The sequence below is a fragment of the Rhinatrema bivittatum genome, chromosome 4, assembly GCF_901001135.1.
Source record: "Rhinatrema bivittatum chromosome 4, aRhiBiv1.1, whole genome shotgun sequence".
In the NCBI taxonomy this organism is placed as follows: Eukaryota; Metazoa; Chordata; class Amphibia; order Gymnophiona; family Rhinatrematidae; genus Rhinatrema; species Rhinatrema bivittatum.
Window position 1 is genome coordinate 4408670 of NC_042618.1, and position 18296 is coordinate 4426965.

An 18296-nucleotide genomic window follows, 5' to 3' on the forward strand; every position below is an offset into this window, starting at 1 on the left:
TCTGGCCTGGATTGGCCACTGTTGGAAACAGGATGCTGGGCTTGATGGACCCTTGGTCTGACCCAGTATGGCATCGTCTTATGTTCTTAGGTAACAGCGCTCTGATGCCTGCCTGCGCTGGCACTGGCCCAACAGAGCCCTCCACATGGGCACCGCTTGCAGGTTCAGTTTTGCTTGGATTAGATCCATCTGTCAGACGTTAGGCGGTCAAAACATGACCTCCCCACAGTATAAGAAGGCGAACCTCTGAAGCAGGGACCTCAGCGGTTTTCCAAGCTCGTGTACCCTAGGGCACGGCCTCCAGGAACTTCACCTCCCACGTCAGATTGGCAGAGCTCTGAAAACATTGACTTCCATGGAAGCTGTCGCATATATTATTGATACCTCGGAGGCCTGACCCCCAGATCTCCCCAGTGAGGAAGAGAGAATGGAAGGGGGTTTAATCTGGGCTCCCAGCACAGGTGCTGAAAGGGTTAGAAAAGCAATCACCTTTACTTCCTGGAGGAGCGGGAGGTCTCCTGCTGCCTGTGCAATGTGCCCGGGAATCTCCTCTCCCTGTGCCAGAGCTGACCAGGAGACCATCCCTGATGCATTCGTGTTGTACGGGGGCAGGGCATTCCCTTGCATGGGTAAAAGTTGTCATTAGGGACTTTCCTTTTCAGTTTATATTTCATTTATCCTGGGAATTTATCGCTGTTTACTGCAACAAGGAGAAACATCCTTACCCAGAAAAATGATCTGACAATTCCCCCCCTCCAGATGGCTCCCATTTCTGTTCTTGTTGCAATAAACACTGCTACATTTCCAGGAAACCTGAGAACGAGGGTCTCCCACTATCATTTCGGAGCATGGAAAGTGCTATAACATATTTATTCCTCTGTGCGCAGATTGCATGCATTATTAATCCGGGGTTAGTTGGTTGGAGATGATGTCTAGGTTATAATTTAGGAGCTTGGGAAATGCTGTGCATTATCCGCGGGACTCTATATTTATTCTTTTTGTTTACAGGATCTGCTCGTATTGCTAATTGGGTTTAGAGAGTGGGGGATGGAGACGGTGTGTGCACCACCGTTGAATGGATTGGGCTGGGTTGTTTTTACATCGCATTCATTTAACTTGTTGAATATATTTACAGTAATCTGCGCTGGGATCTTGCAATTAAAAGCCAGTAATCAAATGTAACTCACAAAGAAATAAATACACGCGCCTGGGCTAAGCTGGCACTGCTGCTGCTGATGCCATACAAATGATTTTAGGTTCTGTGAGTCCTGATGGGAAGTCAGCCTGATCTTTGTAGGAGGTACCTGGATATTTTGTTTTCAGGGAGGGTAAACTCGTGAGACTGCCCCGTGCATGTCCATTCACAGCCACGTGTGCACACCCACGCCAGAAAACCCACGCTCTGTGTTCTGGGGCTTCAGCCGTGGATGGGGGCCCTGCCGATTGAGCCATAGGCCGGCCTCGCCCCCTTAAAGAAACAGGAGGAGGAAAAAAGAAATTCTCTCCTCTGGTGCCGTCTTACGAGGACACCGGAAACTAATAAAAGGGGGAGGATGACTTTAAAACCAAAGGCCACAGGTCTCCCTGTTGCCCAAACCCACCCATCACCACTCACCTTCCAGCATCTGGGGGCACTGTCTCCTGATTCTCAGCCGCCATCGTCCCCCTCAACAATGAGGAGGGGGGAGGGGGGCCCTGATCCACCTTCTATGGGGAGGCGGGGGAGGGGGTCACAGACAGGACCAGGGGGAGGGAGAGGGTCCCTTTAGGAATTAGGGGGAGGGGAGGGGTCCCTCACCCCCTCACTTTGTTTCTGAGGGGGGGCAAGGGACACCTAGAAAGTGCACAACTGAAGAAACTTAGATCTTCAGGATTAACTCAAAGTGGGGAAGGGAGCAGAGCAGCCCATCCACTGCCCACCGGCGGGCGAATCCCTCCCCCCGACTGGCAGACAGGGCACAAAATGCCCCACCTTGATTCGGGCGTGCACCGTGCCAGGGAAGAGGGACCTGCCCCCGGCAACTTCTCCTGCCTTGTCCGCCAGATTGAGTGCCTGGCAGTGGACAGGAGAAAGCTGATCAGGTCGTCCCTCTGGCGCAGGGGAACTCTCCTGATGCGTGCCTGTAAATCAGGAGGTGCGGGGTGAAATAAAACCTGCAAAAAGGACAGGAATGGGGTCAGCCTGGGACACCGAAGCCCCAGGTGGAACATGTCCACCTCCTCCCCGCAGAACGGACAGGAGGGGGTGCGCCTGGAAAGCGTGTGTCCTGAACTGGCCGGAGGCCGCTGCCCCGTGCACCAGCCTCCAGAAGCGGCCCCCTTTACCTGCAGATTGAGCGCGTCAGCCTGTTTCCCTCTTGCCAGTAGTGTGTGTGTGTGTGTGGCACACGTGTGTGCAACATCCTCTAGTGTAATGAAGAACTGTAAGTAGATGGGGAGAGAGCCACTACTTATCCCTGGGGTTAGCAGCTTGGGATGTATTTAGTGTTTGGGCTCCTGCTGGGTACTTATTTATTTATTTATTTAGCATTTTTATATACCGACTTTCCAATAACAGAATTACTGATCAATTCGGTTTACATTTTAACAGAACAATAACATTGACAAGTAAATGTCTTACAAAGAACAGGTCGATATAACTTGGATAAGTAAATATGGGGTTAACCAGTAAAGATACTTGTGCTTGCCGGACCCTCTATCTGCCTCCCACGTGGCAAATCTTATGTTCTTAGGCAGTGAAATACAAGGCTTGGTTTGCATTGCCCGGATAGAGTTGGCAGTAAAGGTTCAGGCTGCTGCTGGCCAGTCCATTACTGCTGTGAAACCTTACGGCCCAGGACACTGCCTACCCCTGTTAACGTAAGAGAGGGTAAGGTAGCAGTGACCGGCACAGCATCTCGGAGGAGAGCCTTGCACTGGCACTGGTACTGGTACCCGGTCCGGATCCCAAGTTGGAGATCCGTCCGTCCTCCTCCCCTCCCTGCTTTCCCGGTGCACAGAGAGAGAGAGAGAGAGAGAGCGCGAGCTCCAGCCTCGCGTGCCCCGGCTCTCCCCGTATGAATGGAGGGGGGTGGGGCGGGGCTGCTCCGGCCCCGCCCCACCCTCGTGCGCCCCGGCCACTGAGCGCCGCCGCCAAAGGCCCGGGCTCCGGCGATTGGCTCGGCGGCGCGTGCTCATTTGCATACCGCGTGCCCCCCCCCCCCCTCTCCTCGCGCGCCTGCCTCCACCTGCGCCTCAGAGCGCGTCCGCCCAGTGCCGCGGCGTCCGGCGCCCTCCTCCCGGGGACCGGGGACAGGGAGGACCCTCGCTGGCTGCTTGCACACACGGGCCCGGGGCGCCGGGAGCATGCAGTGCCGGCCCGCCCGCAGCCCTCGGCACTAAGCATGCACCTGGCAGGAGCCGCCGGGGGTGGCTGCGCCCTCTGGATCTGGGGATGTGTCGTGGGCTTGGTGTGGAGCTCCGCGGACGAGCCGCCGCCGCCGCTGCTGCTGCACGGGGGCCGGCTGCACGCCCTGCCCGTCGCCATCTACCGCTCGCCCGCCTCCCTGCGCGGAGGGCACGGTGCGTCTCTCTCTCCGCTGCGGGGCTGCCGGCCAAACTTTCCGCCTGGCGATTGCTGCGAAAGGTTTGCGCCCGGGGACGGATGGGGGAGGGCTTGGGGGGGTTGCATTAAGCACAGCCGAGGTGAGAGGGGCTCCGGGCACGGCGGGGAGGGGGCGGCTGCTGCTGCTGTCCGGGAGCGCAGGGGATCGGCGGAAAGGCAGCCCGGACTCGACGCGGGCAGGCGCCGCCAGAACCAGCTCTCCGTGCTGATTTAGTGCAAAGGATCTGCTGGACTGAAAAGCAAATTTCGGGGGGGGGGGGAAGGGGCTGCATCCCCTCCGGGTGCCTTCGGCGGAGCCGTGGCCGCGATCCCACCTGAGCAGCAGCAGCGCTCCCCTCCCCCCCCCGGGCTGAAGCGGTGCCCGGCTGGTAAGGTCACTTCGGAGCTGCCCCGGCTCCTGCAGGAAACTTTTCCTGCAGGAGCCGGGGCTCCCGAGTGTTGCAAATGGTAGAGGTGCCCCAGGGCATGCATGGGGGGAGGCGGTTTTTGGGGTGCAGGGATCTGGGTCAAGATTTGCCCCCAGAGGAGGAGGTATTTCACCCGGCTGTGCTAGGAAAGACCTGGGCTTATTACATTGTAGATTTGCGCCGTAATGAGATGGTTATGATTTCCTACTGTGTGTGCACCACCTCGTATACCTGGTCTAAGAAATAAAACTGTGTTCTGTCTGTAGAGCTGAACGAGTGGAGAGCCGGTGTATGGTGCAGGAGCTGAATGACAGCTCTGGCTCCAGTGGTGCCTTTTTCTTTTCCAAAGAGTTACTTCTGCATTTCTAGGGGAGAGCTTTTGGAAGCTGGGTGAACAAACCCAGGAGCAGGATGTCCCAGCTTTCGGAAGCTGGGACATGCGAGTTTGTTCACCCAGGAGCAGGATGAGCTGCAGTCCCTCTTTCTTTGGGGAAACATGCTGGCTTCAGAGCATGAGTTCTGCCAGTGCCTGGGGCAGTAAACGATTGCACATCAGGTTCTGCTCCAGAGCGGACCAGAACGGAGCTAGGAGAGGGCACTGGCAGAGCTGTGTGTGTGAGGGTCTCAGTAAGGAAATGATAGCAGTGGCTGCTGCACTGCAGGAGTGAGGTGCATTGGCAGGACAGCATGTGTGTGTGGGGGAGGGGGAATGGCAGAGCAGGGGGCACCGGCAGAGCTGCAGATGGGGGTCTCAGTAGTGGAATAGCAGGGGGTGCTGCGGGGTAGAAGGGGTGCCAAGGAAGCTTGTTTAGCATCTCGCTGCTCTGTTTTGAGTCTGTACTCTTTGACAAGTATCTGAATTTGAAGTATCACTAAAAGATTTAAAGACAAAAAAAAAAATCATTGGGGAGCACGCAAATAGAGGTTAATAGCAAACAGCGTAGGCACTACAGCCCTGCATTTATTAACCAATTATTCAGTCATTTATGTATGTTAAGAAATTAAATTATCCTTGTGCACACTGCATATTGCCGGAGTAAATTAGCAGTGCACTTTTCCGAGAAAGCTGAACCCAGCTTGCAGCTCTTGCATTGCACCGGGGGAGGGAAGGCTCCGTGGCGTGGCAGGTGAAGCAGCGCTGGGATGGGGGGCTCAGCTCAGGACCCGAGCCTCCGACTGTGTGATGAGAGCTGCACTCGCCCTCTCCTGAAGCGCCATAAGCCCAAATAATCGCTTAGGTGGTAAGTCCTGCCTTCCCGAGCATAGGTCTCCAGTGTGTCAGTGTAAGTGGGACAGAGCCCCGTGCTCGCCAGAGAGAGAACAGAAGCAGCTGGGTGACCTTTCGGTATTTGCCTCGCTTAGGCAGACCCGGGGGCAGAGGCTGGGCTGACGGTGTGCCTGGGAACCCGGACGTGACCAGCTGCTGCGGGCAGCCGAGCTGACCCTTTGGGGGGGGAGGGTCTGGGAAGACTCGCTTCCTTGGAGGAGGCTCTGGGACCTTTCTGTGTGGCGGATCGGGCTAGGAATTATCCCGGGAACGGGGCGATGGCTGAGCCTCTGTGAGGGAGGCTGGGGGCTGCCTCCCCTGCTGCATCTGCCTTTCGGGTCTGATTAGAAAGCCCCGGCATTATGGCCGCGCTGGTTCTCGTAGACGTAGAGAGAGAGGGAGCGAGGGAGTGAACTGAGGGCGAGACTCTGATGGAATGAATTTAGAACATTTTGCGAGGAGCTTTAGAGCGCACTTTTCCTCTCTCTGCCCAGCTCTGGGAACGGGCGCTGCTGGTGCAGTCCTCTGTGCCCATTGGGACTCGGCGGGAGAGAGGCCGGAGTTGCTCTGGCTCTCTGCGTGGCCTCCTTTTCCTTGCTCTGCGCTGCCCGGGTGAAGGCGGCAGATTACGCGAATCCGGTAAAAAAGGTCTGCCCTTTCGCCTCTACGAGACTGAGCAGCTGAGTCGCAGAAGTACGCGGTAAAGCTACCCTTCAAGGTCTTCCTGCCTCTTCACGCCGGCCCTCCGCTGCTCCTGCCTCGGACCGAAAGCCTGGCCGAGAGTGGACCACGTCTTGCAGTACCGAGCCTTAGGGCTGCCTTCCTGGGTGCCCCAGCACGAGACTGCAGGCCGCTTTTCTAGGTCTTTGCTGGCGTTTCTTCGCCGACGGAGCAGCCTTTTCTCCCCTGCTGCATGGTTGGAGGGCTCTGCAAGTCATGTCCCAGCCACGGCGCTCTGCCGCGTCCTGCGTGCCAGAAGGGAATCAAACTTGGTGCAAAATAAGCCGCCAGCCAGCCCCTTCTGGCTGAGTGATGGCAGGTGCCCTGCGAGTTAGATTTGTGAGTCGGGGGACTGCTGTCCAGCTGTTTCTCTGCGGTGCCCGGACGTTTCGCTGCCTGGGATGGCTTTGGTTAAAGCAGCATTTCATGCTTAAAGTACTTTTTGTCAATTTTTTTTTTTTTTTTTTTAAATATCTGAAAGTTTGCTTTTTCCCTCTGTTTGCTTTTTTTTTTTTTTTTTCCAGCCCATGAGTGTGGCTCCCTGGGGCAACGGCTCATCTGTAGCCTGCGCCGGCGGCTCTGCCAGCCCCATGCTGTGCCTTCCTTTCTGCTGCCGGGGCTTGCTTGAATAATGCATGCAGCCCGTTGACAGATAACGGGAGATTGGAATACATTTTGTCTTGCTGACAAATTAATTAATTTTTCGCCTCTTCCCTTCTTGCCCGCTTTGCCATGTGTCACTGCGAGGGTCGGTGGCGTATGAATTGGCGCAGTTACTCTGGCCCTTCAAGCTCTGTGGGTGATGAAAATGAATTTTTTGTTTGGTTTTTTTGGAGGCTTCAGGCAGGGAGGATTCTGTGCCTTGGGCTCATATTTTGATACGGGACAGCAGGCGGGCATCGTGCTGAAATTCAGCGGGAGGAGTCTGATACCGGGATTAGAAAAGCACGGGTATGGTGAAGACTCTCTCTCCCTGTGAAATTACAGTATAAATAACCCCCCTCCACAATACCGGCAAACATTTACCAGCACCTCGACCCTCTGCTGGTGCAGCCATGCAGAGGAAGAATGTAAAGCCCGGTCCGGACAAGGAATGCAGTCGTGCAACAGCCAGCGGCTGGCCCGATCGCGCGCCACGAACGTTGCGCAGGCCCTCTGAACGTACGGAAGCTTGTTCGTGCACGGAATGAAGGAGCTCCGCCGTGCATTGCCAGTCCGTTTGCCTTGCGTTCGCGGTGGCGAGGGGGAGGAGCCGGTTTCCGTGCTTAGGACGCCTCTCTGGTTTTCATATGCTCGGGACGGAGTAAGGGGAGGGGGGGGGGGAGTGGCGTTGATCAGCACTAGCCAGGATGCAGACTTGTGTCCTGGCCAGCGGTTGCTAGTCCCCGCAGGTAGCGCTTCAGAAAGAAACTGAAAACTTGGCTGTTCTCTCAAGCCTTTCCAATATGAGACTCTCCCCAACTAGCAATGACTTGCAAACAATTGTTTATAGTTGCCTGTTATGCATTTCCTTAAAAAGCGTTTTCTTAATCTAATTCCTTCTACTTTCAATTGTCCTGAATTATACTCCCTGTTCATTGTAACTTTCATTTTCATAATTTATGGTTTTCCCCTGGTTTGATGTAAACCGGTACGATAAGACATGGTCTTGAGCATCGGTATATTAAAAAGAATTAAATAAATAAATAAATAAATAAATAGGGCCTGAACACTGCATTGATGCAGGGCTGCGGGACGCGGAGTTTCCTGAACCTCATCCCTGAGCCCATAAACACCCCCCCCCCCCCCCCCCGGGCCTGGAGACTCTGACTGCACCTAGTGAAAATGCAAACAGATTCAAAGGAAATGCGCTTGCGTGTCTCCTAAGTGCGGCACGCAGGGGGCGCGTGGCGCACCTTGATGCGAGCTTGCTGGCGAGGTATTTTGTGGTCACAGCTGCCTAAGCCTCAGTCCCTCTGTGAAGATAAAAACGCATGCTAGGAATGCATATTTCCAGTCGCCTGAATGCTTATAGAGTTTGGATCGGGGAGGGAGAACTGCACGTTATATAGTTTCAGTGAATCCCGCCCGGGGGAACATTACCTGTACCTGTGTTGCGGGCAGGGATTTCATGGCGCAGACCTAATTGCCCAACGAAGAATGGATTTTCATGATCCATCACATTTTTCACGGCCATGAATTGGGTAGGACGCTAGGCATTTGATCACCATTCGCCGCGTCCCGAAACTGCTTTTCTTCTGTTCATACCAAGGGTGTTTCTTCAGACTATTGCTGGGATAAAGTGCTGGAGGCCACTCGTGTTGCAGGTCGCCCGTGTACCTGCGTGAGTCTGTGTGTTTCAGGGTGCAGCTGCGTGCGTTTGTGTCTATATATGTGCCTGTGTCTATATATGTGCCTGTGTCTATATATGTGCCTGTGAGGGTCTCAGGAGTAGCATCATTTGAATTTAAATGCCATTTTTTAAATTACTAATGCTTTTGGGCTGTCGTTGTTCACAAGAATGTCTGATAGCTATAATAGGTTATGTATACCCCAGGCAGCTGGGATGTGCCAGGCCCATTACTGTATAATATATAAAGCTGGCTGCAGATATTCACAGACATCCCTCGGCAAAATATTTTCTAGGAAGCAGCTGACAGCCCCCATGGTGACAGCAGCCAGTCAGGATAAGATGTGGGTGACCTCTGCTATTTGTACAAAGCGAGTGATAGTGCGAGTGATCTGCTAGGCTTCTGATAGCAGTGAGACCGGAGGAATCCCTGGTTCCACCGTTGGGCTCACAGGTAAATATGAGGGGTTTCGGCCGTGGCTGAAAACATCACGCCTTATCTAAACTGAGCTGTTAAATCCCAGTGGGAAGCAGGCGACAGACAAAATAGGAGGGGTCCTGAGGGCAGAGTCACTTTCTTACAGGTTTGAAAAGCTGTACGGGAGATGAATAAAGCTGTCTTCTCCCAGGGAAGCCATGCACGCTGGACAGGGGTGGCTGGGCCTTTACATTAGCACCCCGTGGGTGGGTTTAACGTTGGCTTTTCCTGAGCATTCGATAACACAGAAACCCTCCAGTTCCAGGGAGCCACCTGGAAGTGAGTCTGACCCTTGGCAGAGCTGCCGCTCTCACGGAGCCAGTACTGAACGGCAGCGGGTAAGCATGATGCAAGCTTCAGTGGAGAGGTTTCTTCCTGACACAGCTTCTCACCACACCTTGCCCCTTATGGCAATCTCCGTGACCCCCAGGCTTTCTGGGACTTCCTCCGGCTCAGACCTGTCGCTGTACTGTAAGGTCCTCTCCACCCTCTCACACACCTCACAATTACCCCTCCAGCATGTAGTCAGTATGTGTATGGTTTGCATAAGTTCTTGGAGGAGAAGTCCATTACCTGCTACTAATCAAGCTGACTTAGGGAATCGCCACTGCTGTTACTGGCATCAGTTGCATGGGTTGTATTTAATGTTTGGGTTCTTGCGCCTGGATTGGCCACTGTTGGAAACGGGATGCTGGGCCCGATGGACCCTCTGTCTGGCCCATTCTGACCCAGCAATTTCTTATACCCTTTGATCTCAGTCTTTCTCCTTTGGGCCACTCAGGTACTGATCCAAATTCAGCTCCTGCTGCAGCACTGCCCGTACATTTGTTTTCTCTTAGTTCACCTCGGACCGATCTTGCCCTGATGCACTTGGTGACGCTGTTGCCATCCATTTGGGTAATGCCCACTCGTTTCCGTTCCCTTCTGAAGGAGGGGGACCTGAGGACCCCCACCCACGACATCACTTGCTTCGCTTCAGTTTTGCAAAGGTCGTGGTTTCCCTTGTCCGGGCACTTCCCAGCTTTCAGCATTGAGTGGCTCGGCCTGGCACCTGCTTCCCAAGCTGCCCCCCCTCCTCTGGTCTGATCTCTGCCGGAGCTGCTCTTGCTTTTGTAAACACGTTTGCTGTGCAAAGGCAACAGGAAACGGTGGCTTGTGCTTAAGAGAGAGCAAGAAGCACAAAAAATGGCTGGGGGCACTGGACTCGTTCTCTGAGAGGGGGGAATAGAGAATGTGAATGTGGGGGAGACGCTGAGGGATGAAAGGACTGAGCAGGCCCGATTACATAAGAATGTGCATGTGATGTGCCCTGCTGGGTCAGACCCAGGGTCCATTCAGCCCAGCATCCTGTTCCAGCAGTGGCCAATCCAAGTCACAAGTACCCAAACATTAAGTAGATCCCATGCCGGCAGCAAGCAGTGGCTGTTCCCTATTGATTAATAGCAAGTTTATAGACTTCTCCTCTGGGAACTTATCCAAACCTTTTCTAAACCCAGCTACACTAACTTCCCTAACCACATCCTCGGGTAAAGAATTCCAGAGCTTAATTGTATTGCATATGTGAATTTTCTCTGATTTGTTTTAAGTGTGCTACGTACTAATTTCATGGAGTCCCTCTTACTCCTATTATCTGAAAGAAATAACAGATTCACATTTACCTGTTCTAAACCTCTCATGATTTTAAAGACTTCTATTATGTTCCCCTCAGCCGTCTCTTATCCAAGATGAACAGCCCTAACCTCTGTCCATATGTTTATTAACCCCTTCAAAAAAAGTGAAGCAGATTTGTGAGGCAAGACTTGCCCTGGGTAAAGCCATGCTGACTTTGTTCCATTAAACCATGTCTTTCTATATGTTCTGTGATTTTGATGTTTAGAACACTTTCCACTATTTTTCCTGGCACTGAAGTCAGGCTAACCGGTCTGTAGTTTCCCGGATCGCCCCTGGAGCCCTTTTTTAATATTGGGGTTACATTTGCTATCCTCCAGTCTTCAGGTACAATGGATGATTTTAATAGTTTATAAACTCACAAAATCTAAATAATGCTGTTGGAAACTTTGTGTACATTATGGAGAACATTTTTCCAATCTGGAGAGGCAATGTGCTGTTATATGCATTACAAATCTCAAATCCTGTTATCCATAGTGGGCATTCTTGTAGGAAGTATTAGAGAGAGAGACCTGTGGTTTTTACATTTGGATTTTACTGGGAAAATCCAGTTGGAACTGCCAAGTGTTGTGTTACCAACAAGTGTGTTTTGGGCCAAGAAAATATTTTTTTGTTAGGTTTTCCAGTGGCCTGTGGAGATCCTGCAGGATTGTATTCAGGGGGAAAAGTGCTCCCTTTACAACCTGGCCGCAGAGAGCGAAGGCGCTGGGAAACGGAGAATCCTAGGAATGCCACGGTGCCACCAGATGCCGCTGTTCCCTGACGGCACGTGCGTGCGCCTCGCCTAGAAACGGCGCCCTGGCTCCTCTCGGAGGCTTGTTTCAATCGAAGCCGCTGTGCTTTCTGCCTTGGAAAGCCAGAACATTGGGTCTTTCGGGACAATTGGCACCTTCGTGCCCTCCGAGAAATCCTTTCCCGAAAGTAAACACCAATCTGCAGCAGTGAAAGCCGAGAGCCCTAGTCGGTGGCTGTTGGAAATAGATTTTGTGTCATTACAAACAGAAAGTACCGCGCTGTCCGCCCTGGAGTGCTCTGCTCCCCACTGGCCAGAGAAGAACGGTGAATTTGAAAGAGCGTCGTAGGCTTGGATTTCAATATAATTACATGCTCTGGGGGCAAATTATGCTTTTGTGTGTGTGTGTATGTGTGCTGCTACCTACAGATAATTGAAAAGATTTGTCTCCTGCGCTAAGTTTGGGAGAATTATGTGATTGATCTCTGGGGATGCACGGGATATATTGGTGAGTGTGTACGTATGTCTATGTATATCTGAGCAGTGTTTTTCTTGTGTGGCACATTAGAATAGAAATGACTTTTCCACGGTGGAGACTGACGAGCTTTATGGAGAGATGGTGGGGGTGACCCGTCCTTCCTTCCTCTGAGTGCTGCATTGATTGTCGCTGTCGGATGCTGCACAGGTCAGGATAATGGCCTGCAATCTTAAAGCGGGTGCCCTGTGCCGAAGGCCTATGTGCTTCTGCTTTGCAGAATTGAGGGACCCGACCGACCGTGCCTCCTGTTCCGCCCTCTCTCGTTCTGTAGTGGTCAGGGGTCACCGTGGCATCTTGTGGCAGAGGGAAAGCTGTGAGCCCCCCGCCCCCCCTGGATCCCGTACTGATGGCTCGCTTGTCCGCCCTGAGGACCTAAGCACCAAGTGGCAGAGAAGTGACCTATTAGATGAAGTTTGGGGAATGTTATGTTGCATAGAGTCTGTACACAGCACTGTACAAGGCGAGGGAGCCAGAAAACGAGCCTGGGGTTTTCAGCGTCCCCCCTGCCTTCTTGCGTGAAGGGGTTCTTCGGGTTTGGCGTTCTGGCTGCATTTGAAGGCGTCCCCTGGCTCAGGGCTGCATTAACCCTGGATGTGCAGCGTCCCTACAACATTGGACCTGGCCAGGCTGCTGCTGGAGACGAAAGGGACAGCCCGTCTCGGGCACTGTTGTGGTTTCAAGGAGACCCAAGAAATGCAGTTTTACAGACTTTACCCTGGTGTCTGAGAGAGGGGCCGTGCTGTGCGGCAGAAGCCAAAGCTCCCCCACACACACACACACACGTGTGCGTCTGGCGTTTTGCACAGCTGCATTCTGCTGGGCTTGCTGGTGCTTTTCACAGCTGCATCTTGCATCTGGATTGTCTGCTCCTCTCCTATATCTTCAGCAAACCTTCCCCCTCCTGTACGAGGGGATGTCCTTAGCATCTTTGGCAGTAAGCAGGGGCTGTAGAGCTGGGACTGGGCTCGTCCCGGGCGGGTGTCGTCTTGGTGTGCACAAACCATGACCAGAATGAAGATCCCCGGTGAGGCAGGGCGGCTCGTGTAAGATCTCAGTCTCTCGGGTGTCCTGCTTAGTCTGCACTGGGACTCTAAGGCCGGCTCCTTTTGTACTGGAATAGCAGGGGTTGAAAGCTCCATGCATTTCCTGCTGCCACGAGGCTGGGGGAGGGAGGACACGTTGCAGAGCCACGGACGAGGCTCTCTGCTTGGCCGCTGCCGCCAGCGTGAGGGACCTCGCGCAGCTTTTTGAGCAGAATTTGGCAGCGGATTCTCCGGCAGAAGCGGACAGATGGGGGGGGGGGGGGGGGGGGGGGGTTTGTGTACCTGCAGAACTCATTATTGCTGCTCCCGCAGGAGCCGAGAGTTTCCCAGTGGGGGGAGATGGCCACGGCCCTTCAGAAATTACTCCTCATTTGCATATTGCCATCGGAGGCTGCGCGTGCCGGGCTGGCACGAGGAGCTTTTGCCATTTTTTTGGGGCTGCTGTGCAGTGCCGGGCAGGCTCTCCACAGCTGTTCAATCAAGGAGAGCTTTTCAGCTTAATTATTCAGAAGATTTCAGGCAGCAGCCAAGGAAAAATTAAGATGAAGTGAAAATCAGCCTTAGGGTTTCAGGGGTCTGTTTCCTTTCCTCTTTAAATGACACGACGGGGGTCAGATCAGATGGTTCATCCATTAAAACCTGCACGGGAACCTAGCAGCAGTGTGCCAGGGCGGGTAAAATATATTGCACAGCTGTTAGAGAGAGAGCGAGCGCTGTTAAATACCTGCAGGTATCAATTAAATGGACGCCATATGCCTCTGTAAACATCTGGAGGGAAACCCTGCCCGACTGGAGCCGCCATTCCACCCCCTAACTACCTCCTCCTTCAGGGATTTCACCTCCATGGTGCTCCATTTTGGGTTAATGCCGCTGTACAGATCAGCTTGAGGCGAGATGCTTTAGGGGCACCAGCAGTCGTCCTTGTTCAAGCTGCAGAACCTGGCCTATAACCTTTAGAGTTTACAAGTCACCAAGAAGTGAGATTTCTTTTTTATTTTTTATGTCCAGCTTTCTCTGCACTGTTTCCCCCCATGGCCACCAGGGGGCGTTGTGAGCCCTGTAACGTGGCCTGTAACGTGGCTGCCACTAATTGCACGTGTGACTGCGCAGCACGCGTCCTCATACGGACGCTCTGCCCAACTGGGCGCATGAACCCTGCAGCTGCGCTTTTGCAGTCTTGCCTGAGCACAGATTGCCTGCGATCCCCGCGCCTTGGATGAGCGATGCCGGTTTGGGGTTGGAAAGGTGGGGGGGGGGGGGGGGCTCCATGCATTGAGTTGTCGTCGGGTTGCAGCTTGTCATCCTGTAGCTGTGGATGATTCATTGAGGTCCATGGGGGGTGAATGAATGACTTAGCACAGTGATGGCTTTTTCCATGAAGGTGACTTGAGAAAAACATCAATGTCTGAAAATTCTTGAATTAACCCTGTTTCTCTTTCAACGCATCTTGACCACTACAGAAAGCAGTGTATTCCCCTTCTATTAATGCCTGATCTAGGCCAGTGCCTGCTGGTGAGAATCTGAATCCTCCCTCCCTTAACCCTGTTGTGGCCGCTAAAGGAGGAGCTGCAGCTGCTTAAAATGCTCACTTCTGCCCTACTGAACTGCGCCAACACTGGCCAGTTAGCACCTGTAAACAGCATTGAGCCCGTGTGTTAATGGCTGCTGTTAGTGAAGATGCAAATGAGATGGTAAAATAGTGCTACTCTCTGATTCCTACCGTGCGGCGCTGTGAAGATGCACGTAACAGCAGCCTCTGCTCCATGGTGCACGGTAATACAGACAGTGAGGAAAAATTTATTTTAATCAGCCATTTTCTATACCATCTTACAACATGACGTTCATATTATTGAATTAATGAAGACCAACAATGTACAGTTTAAACATTGGCACATGCTTGGGGTAAGGTATTTGGGTCTTAATGACTTTATCCCTGAGGGTACAGGCTCTGTGTTCAGGGGATTTTAAGTTAGGTTAGAGGTAGTCTGATTTTTAGGTCAGGTTTGAATTTCTTTGTTTCTGGAGTCAGTAGATACTCGGGTAGAGAGCTCCATAGCATTGGTCTGCTACATTTCAAGATACAGTTTGAGGTTGGGGTTTTTTTTTTTTTGTGTGTTGATGCACCTGTTGTGCATTTTAGCATATGTAATTTTTCATTGCGTGGGTAATGAGCTATTTAATATACTTTTTGCATATCATTACCTCAGCAAAAGAATTTGGGGTAACACTAATGCAAGCTAATTTCTGCCTGTTGACAGCTTGCAGTAATAAAGGCGTTTTAACGTGCGCCAGCGCTTGCGTTACTGTTAACGCAGTATAAGGCAGGGGTTCCAGGATGTCCTGTGAGTGTCCCAGTGGTCATTGCATCTCGGACGAAGCGCAGGGAGCTCGCAGCGCTGTGGCTGGTGACTGCCTAAGTTGCACTGTCCAGGTCTGCAGCATAACTAGTAACACTGAGGTTTTAGAAGAGAGAAAATCCTTTATCCGTCCTACGCAACTTCATCCAACTGTGTGAAGCAGCCCATGCGCAGTCTGCAGCGGAGCAGCTTCAGGGTCTGCTGGGCTTATTCTTAATTACCTCAGAAAGAAATGGCAGCCTCTACCCTGGCCTTTAAAAGAAGAGAAAAGTTTTTCCCTTGATCTTAAAATACATTTTTCCTCTGATTAGCTTTTAACATTGTCTACATGTTTATTAAATTTCCCAGTACATCAGCAGACAATGCTGATGCTTAGTTTTGAAGTACCTGGTTTTCGAATTTAGTAATGTTTCATGGTCTCTAACTTACGGTTATAAAATACAAGCTCGGATCATAAATTAGAAATATAAAAACAGGCAAATCTAACTCGGAGAGAGTGAGAGGCAATTCACTGGAAGGTCCATCACTGATCTCATGTTGCCTGCTTCCCCATGGTGTCCACGTTCCGCTGAGCGTGGCGGGATTAAAGGGTTGCATCCCGGCCCTTTGAGTGATTAGAAATGCTGCGGAAGGGGGAGATGATTCCCACTCAGGCAGGGTAAATATCTCCAGGAAATTGGCAACCCTAGCACCTGCCCTCCCCCTTCCTCAGTATCTGTCCCGAGGGTGGGGGAGGGGAATGGCAGGGTAGTGTGTATGGGTGGCACTCACTCACTCTCTCTCACTCTCACTCTGTCCCTCCCTCCTCACAAACACTGCCTCTTTAATCTGCACCCTCGCTACCTTCCTCTCCTCTCACATTCTCTCCAGCTCTCCTCTTCCCTTTGGATGCCAGGGATCCTTTACCTCACCCCGCTGGACTCTTGTCTGCTGATGGGGGATGTGTTGGGGCTGCGTTAGGTACAGAGAGTCCAGGAGGGACAGTATGCCATGATTGGAGGTCTTGTTTGGGTGAGTCACAGGGAGTGCTTGGAGGGTAATGTGGGGGATCTCATTGGGGTGAGTCACAGGGAGTGCTTGGAGGGTAATGTGAGGGGTGGGGGATCTCATTGGGGTGAGTCACAGGGAGTGCTTTGGGGTGGGGGATCTCATTGGGGCGAGTCACAGGGAGTGCTTGGAGGGTAATGTGAGGGGTGGGGGATCTCATTGGGGTGAGTCACAGGGAGTGCTTTGGGGTGGGGGATCTCATTGGGGCGAGTCACAGGGAGTGCTTGGAGGGTAATGTGAGGGGGTGGGGGATCTCATTGGGGTGAGTCACAGGGAGTGCTTGGAGGGTAATGTGAGGGGTGGGGGATCTCATTGGGGTGAGTCACAGGGAGTGCTTGGAGGGTAACGTGAGGGGATGGGGGATCTCATTGAGGCGTGTCACAGGGAGTGCGGGAGGGTAACGTGAGGGGTGGGGGATCTCATTGGGGTGAGTCACAGGGAGTGTTTGGAGGGTAATGTGGGGGATCTCATTGGGGTGAGTCACAGGGAGTGTTTGGAGGGTAATGTCAGGGGGCGGGGGATCTCATTGGGGTGAGTCACAGGGAGTGCTTGGAGGGTAATGTGAGGGGGTGGAGGATCTCATTGGGGCGTGTCACGGAGTGCGGGAGGGTAACGTGAGGGGGTGGGAGATCTCATTGGGGTGAATCACAGGGAGTGCTTGGAGGGTAATTTGAGGGGGTGGGGGATCTCATTGGGGTGAGTCACAGGGAGTGCTCAGAGGGTAATGTGGGGGATCTCATTGGGGTGAGTCACAGGGAGTGTTTGGAGGGTAATGTGAGGGGGCGGGGGATCTCATTGGGGTGAGTCACAGGGAGTGCTTGGAGGGTAATGTGAGGGGGGTGGAGGATCTCATTGGGGCGTGTCACGGAGTGCGGGAGGGTAACGTGAGGGGGTGGGAGATCTCATTGGGGTGAATCACAGGGAGTGCTTGGAGGGTAATTTGAGGGGGTGGGGGATCTCATTGGGGTGAATCACAGGGAGTGCTTGGAGGGTAATTTGAGGGGGTGGGGGATCTCATTGGGGTGAGTCACAGGGAGTGCTCGGAGGGTAACGTGGGGGATCTCATTGGGGTGAGTCACAGGGAGTGCTTGGAGGGTAACGTGGGGGATCTCATTGGGGTGAGTCACAGGGAGTGCTTGGAGGGTAACGTGAGTGGGTGGGGATCTCATTGGGGTGAGTCACTGGGAGTGTTTGGAGGGTAATGTGAGGGGGTGGGGGATCTCATTGGGGTGAGTCACAGGGAGTGCTTGGAGCGTAATGTGAGGGGGTGGGGATCTCATTGGGGCGTGTCACGGAGAGCGGGAGGGTAAGGTGAGGGGGGTGCGAGATCTCATTGGGGTGAGTCACAGGGAGTGCTTGGAGGGTAACGTGGGGGATCTCATTGGGGTGAGTCACAGGAAGTGCTTGGAGGGTAACGTGAGGGGGTGGGGGATCTCATTGAGGCGTGTCACAGGGAGTGCGGGAGGGTAACGTGAGGGGTGGGGGATCTCATTGGGGTGAGTCACAGGGAGTGCTTTGGGGTGGGGGATCTCATTGGGGCGAGTCACAGGGAGTGCTTGGAGGGTAATGTGGGGGATCTCATTAGGGTGAGTCACAGGGAGTGCTTGGAGGGTAATGTGAGGGGTGGGGGATCTCATTGGGGTGAGTCACAGGGAGTGCTTGGAGGGTAATGTGGGGGATCTCATTGGGGTGAGTCACAGGGAGTGCTTGGAGGGTAATGTGAGGGGTGGGGGATCTCATTGGGGTGAGTCACAGGGAGTGCTTTGGGGTGGGGGATCTCATTGGGGCGAGTCACAGGGAGTGCTTGGAGGGTAATGTGAGGGGGTGGGGGATCTCATTGGGGTGAGTCACAGGGAGTGCTTGGAGGGTAATGTGAGGGGTGGGGGATCTCATTGGGGTGAGTCACAGGGAGTGCTTGGAGGGTAACGTGAGGGGATGGGGGATCTCATTGGGGTGAGTCACAGGGAGTGTTTGGAGGGTAATGTGAGGGGGCGGGGGATCTCATTGGGGTGAGTCACAGGGAGTGCTTGGAGGGTAATGTGAGGGGGGTGGAGGATCTCATTGGGGCGTGTCACGGAGTGCGGGAGGGTAACGTGAGGAGGTGG

The 18296-nt window shown here is 53.3% G+C and overlaps 1 protein-coding gene across 17 annotated transcripts in view; it reads left to right on the top strand.

Annotated features, from left to right (window-relative positions):
- Positions 1-18296, top strand: part of NRXN3 (neurexin 3) — a 2187333-nt gene that overhangs the window by 1525212 nt on the left and 643825 nt on the right. Inside the window, exon 1 of one of the 17 annotated variants that reach the window (XM_029597694.1) lies at positions 3254-3561. The exons of the other annotated variants lie outside the window; for them this stretch is intronic. Coding sequence (XP_029453554.1) covers positions 3384-3561 — 178 coding nt within the window. The 5' untranslated portion in view covers positions 3254-3383. Of the gene's footprint in view, positions 1-3253; positions 3562-18296 lie in introns of those variants that run through there. 17 annotated transcript variants of the gene reach the window in all.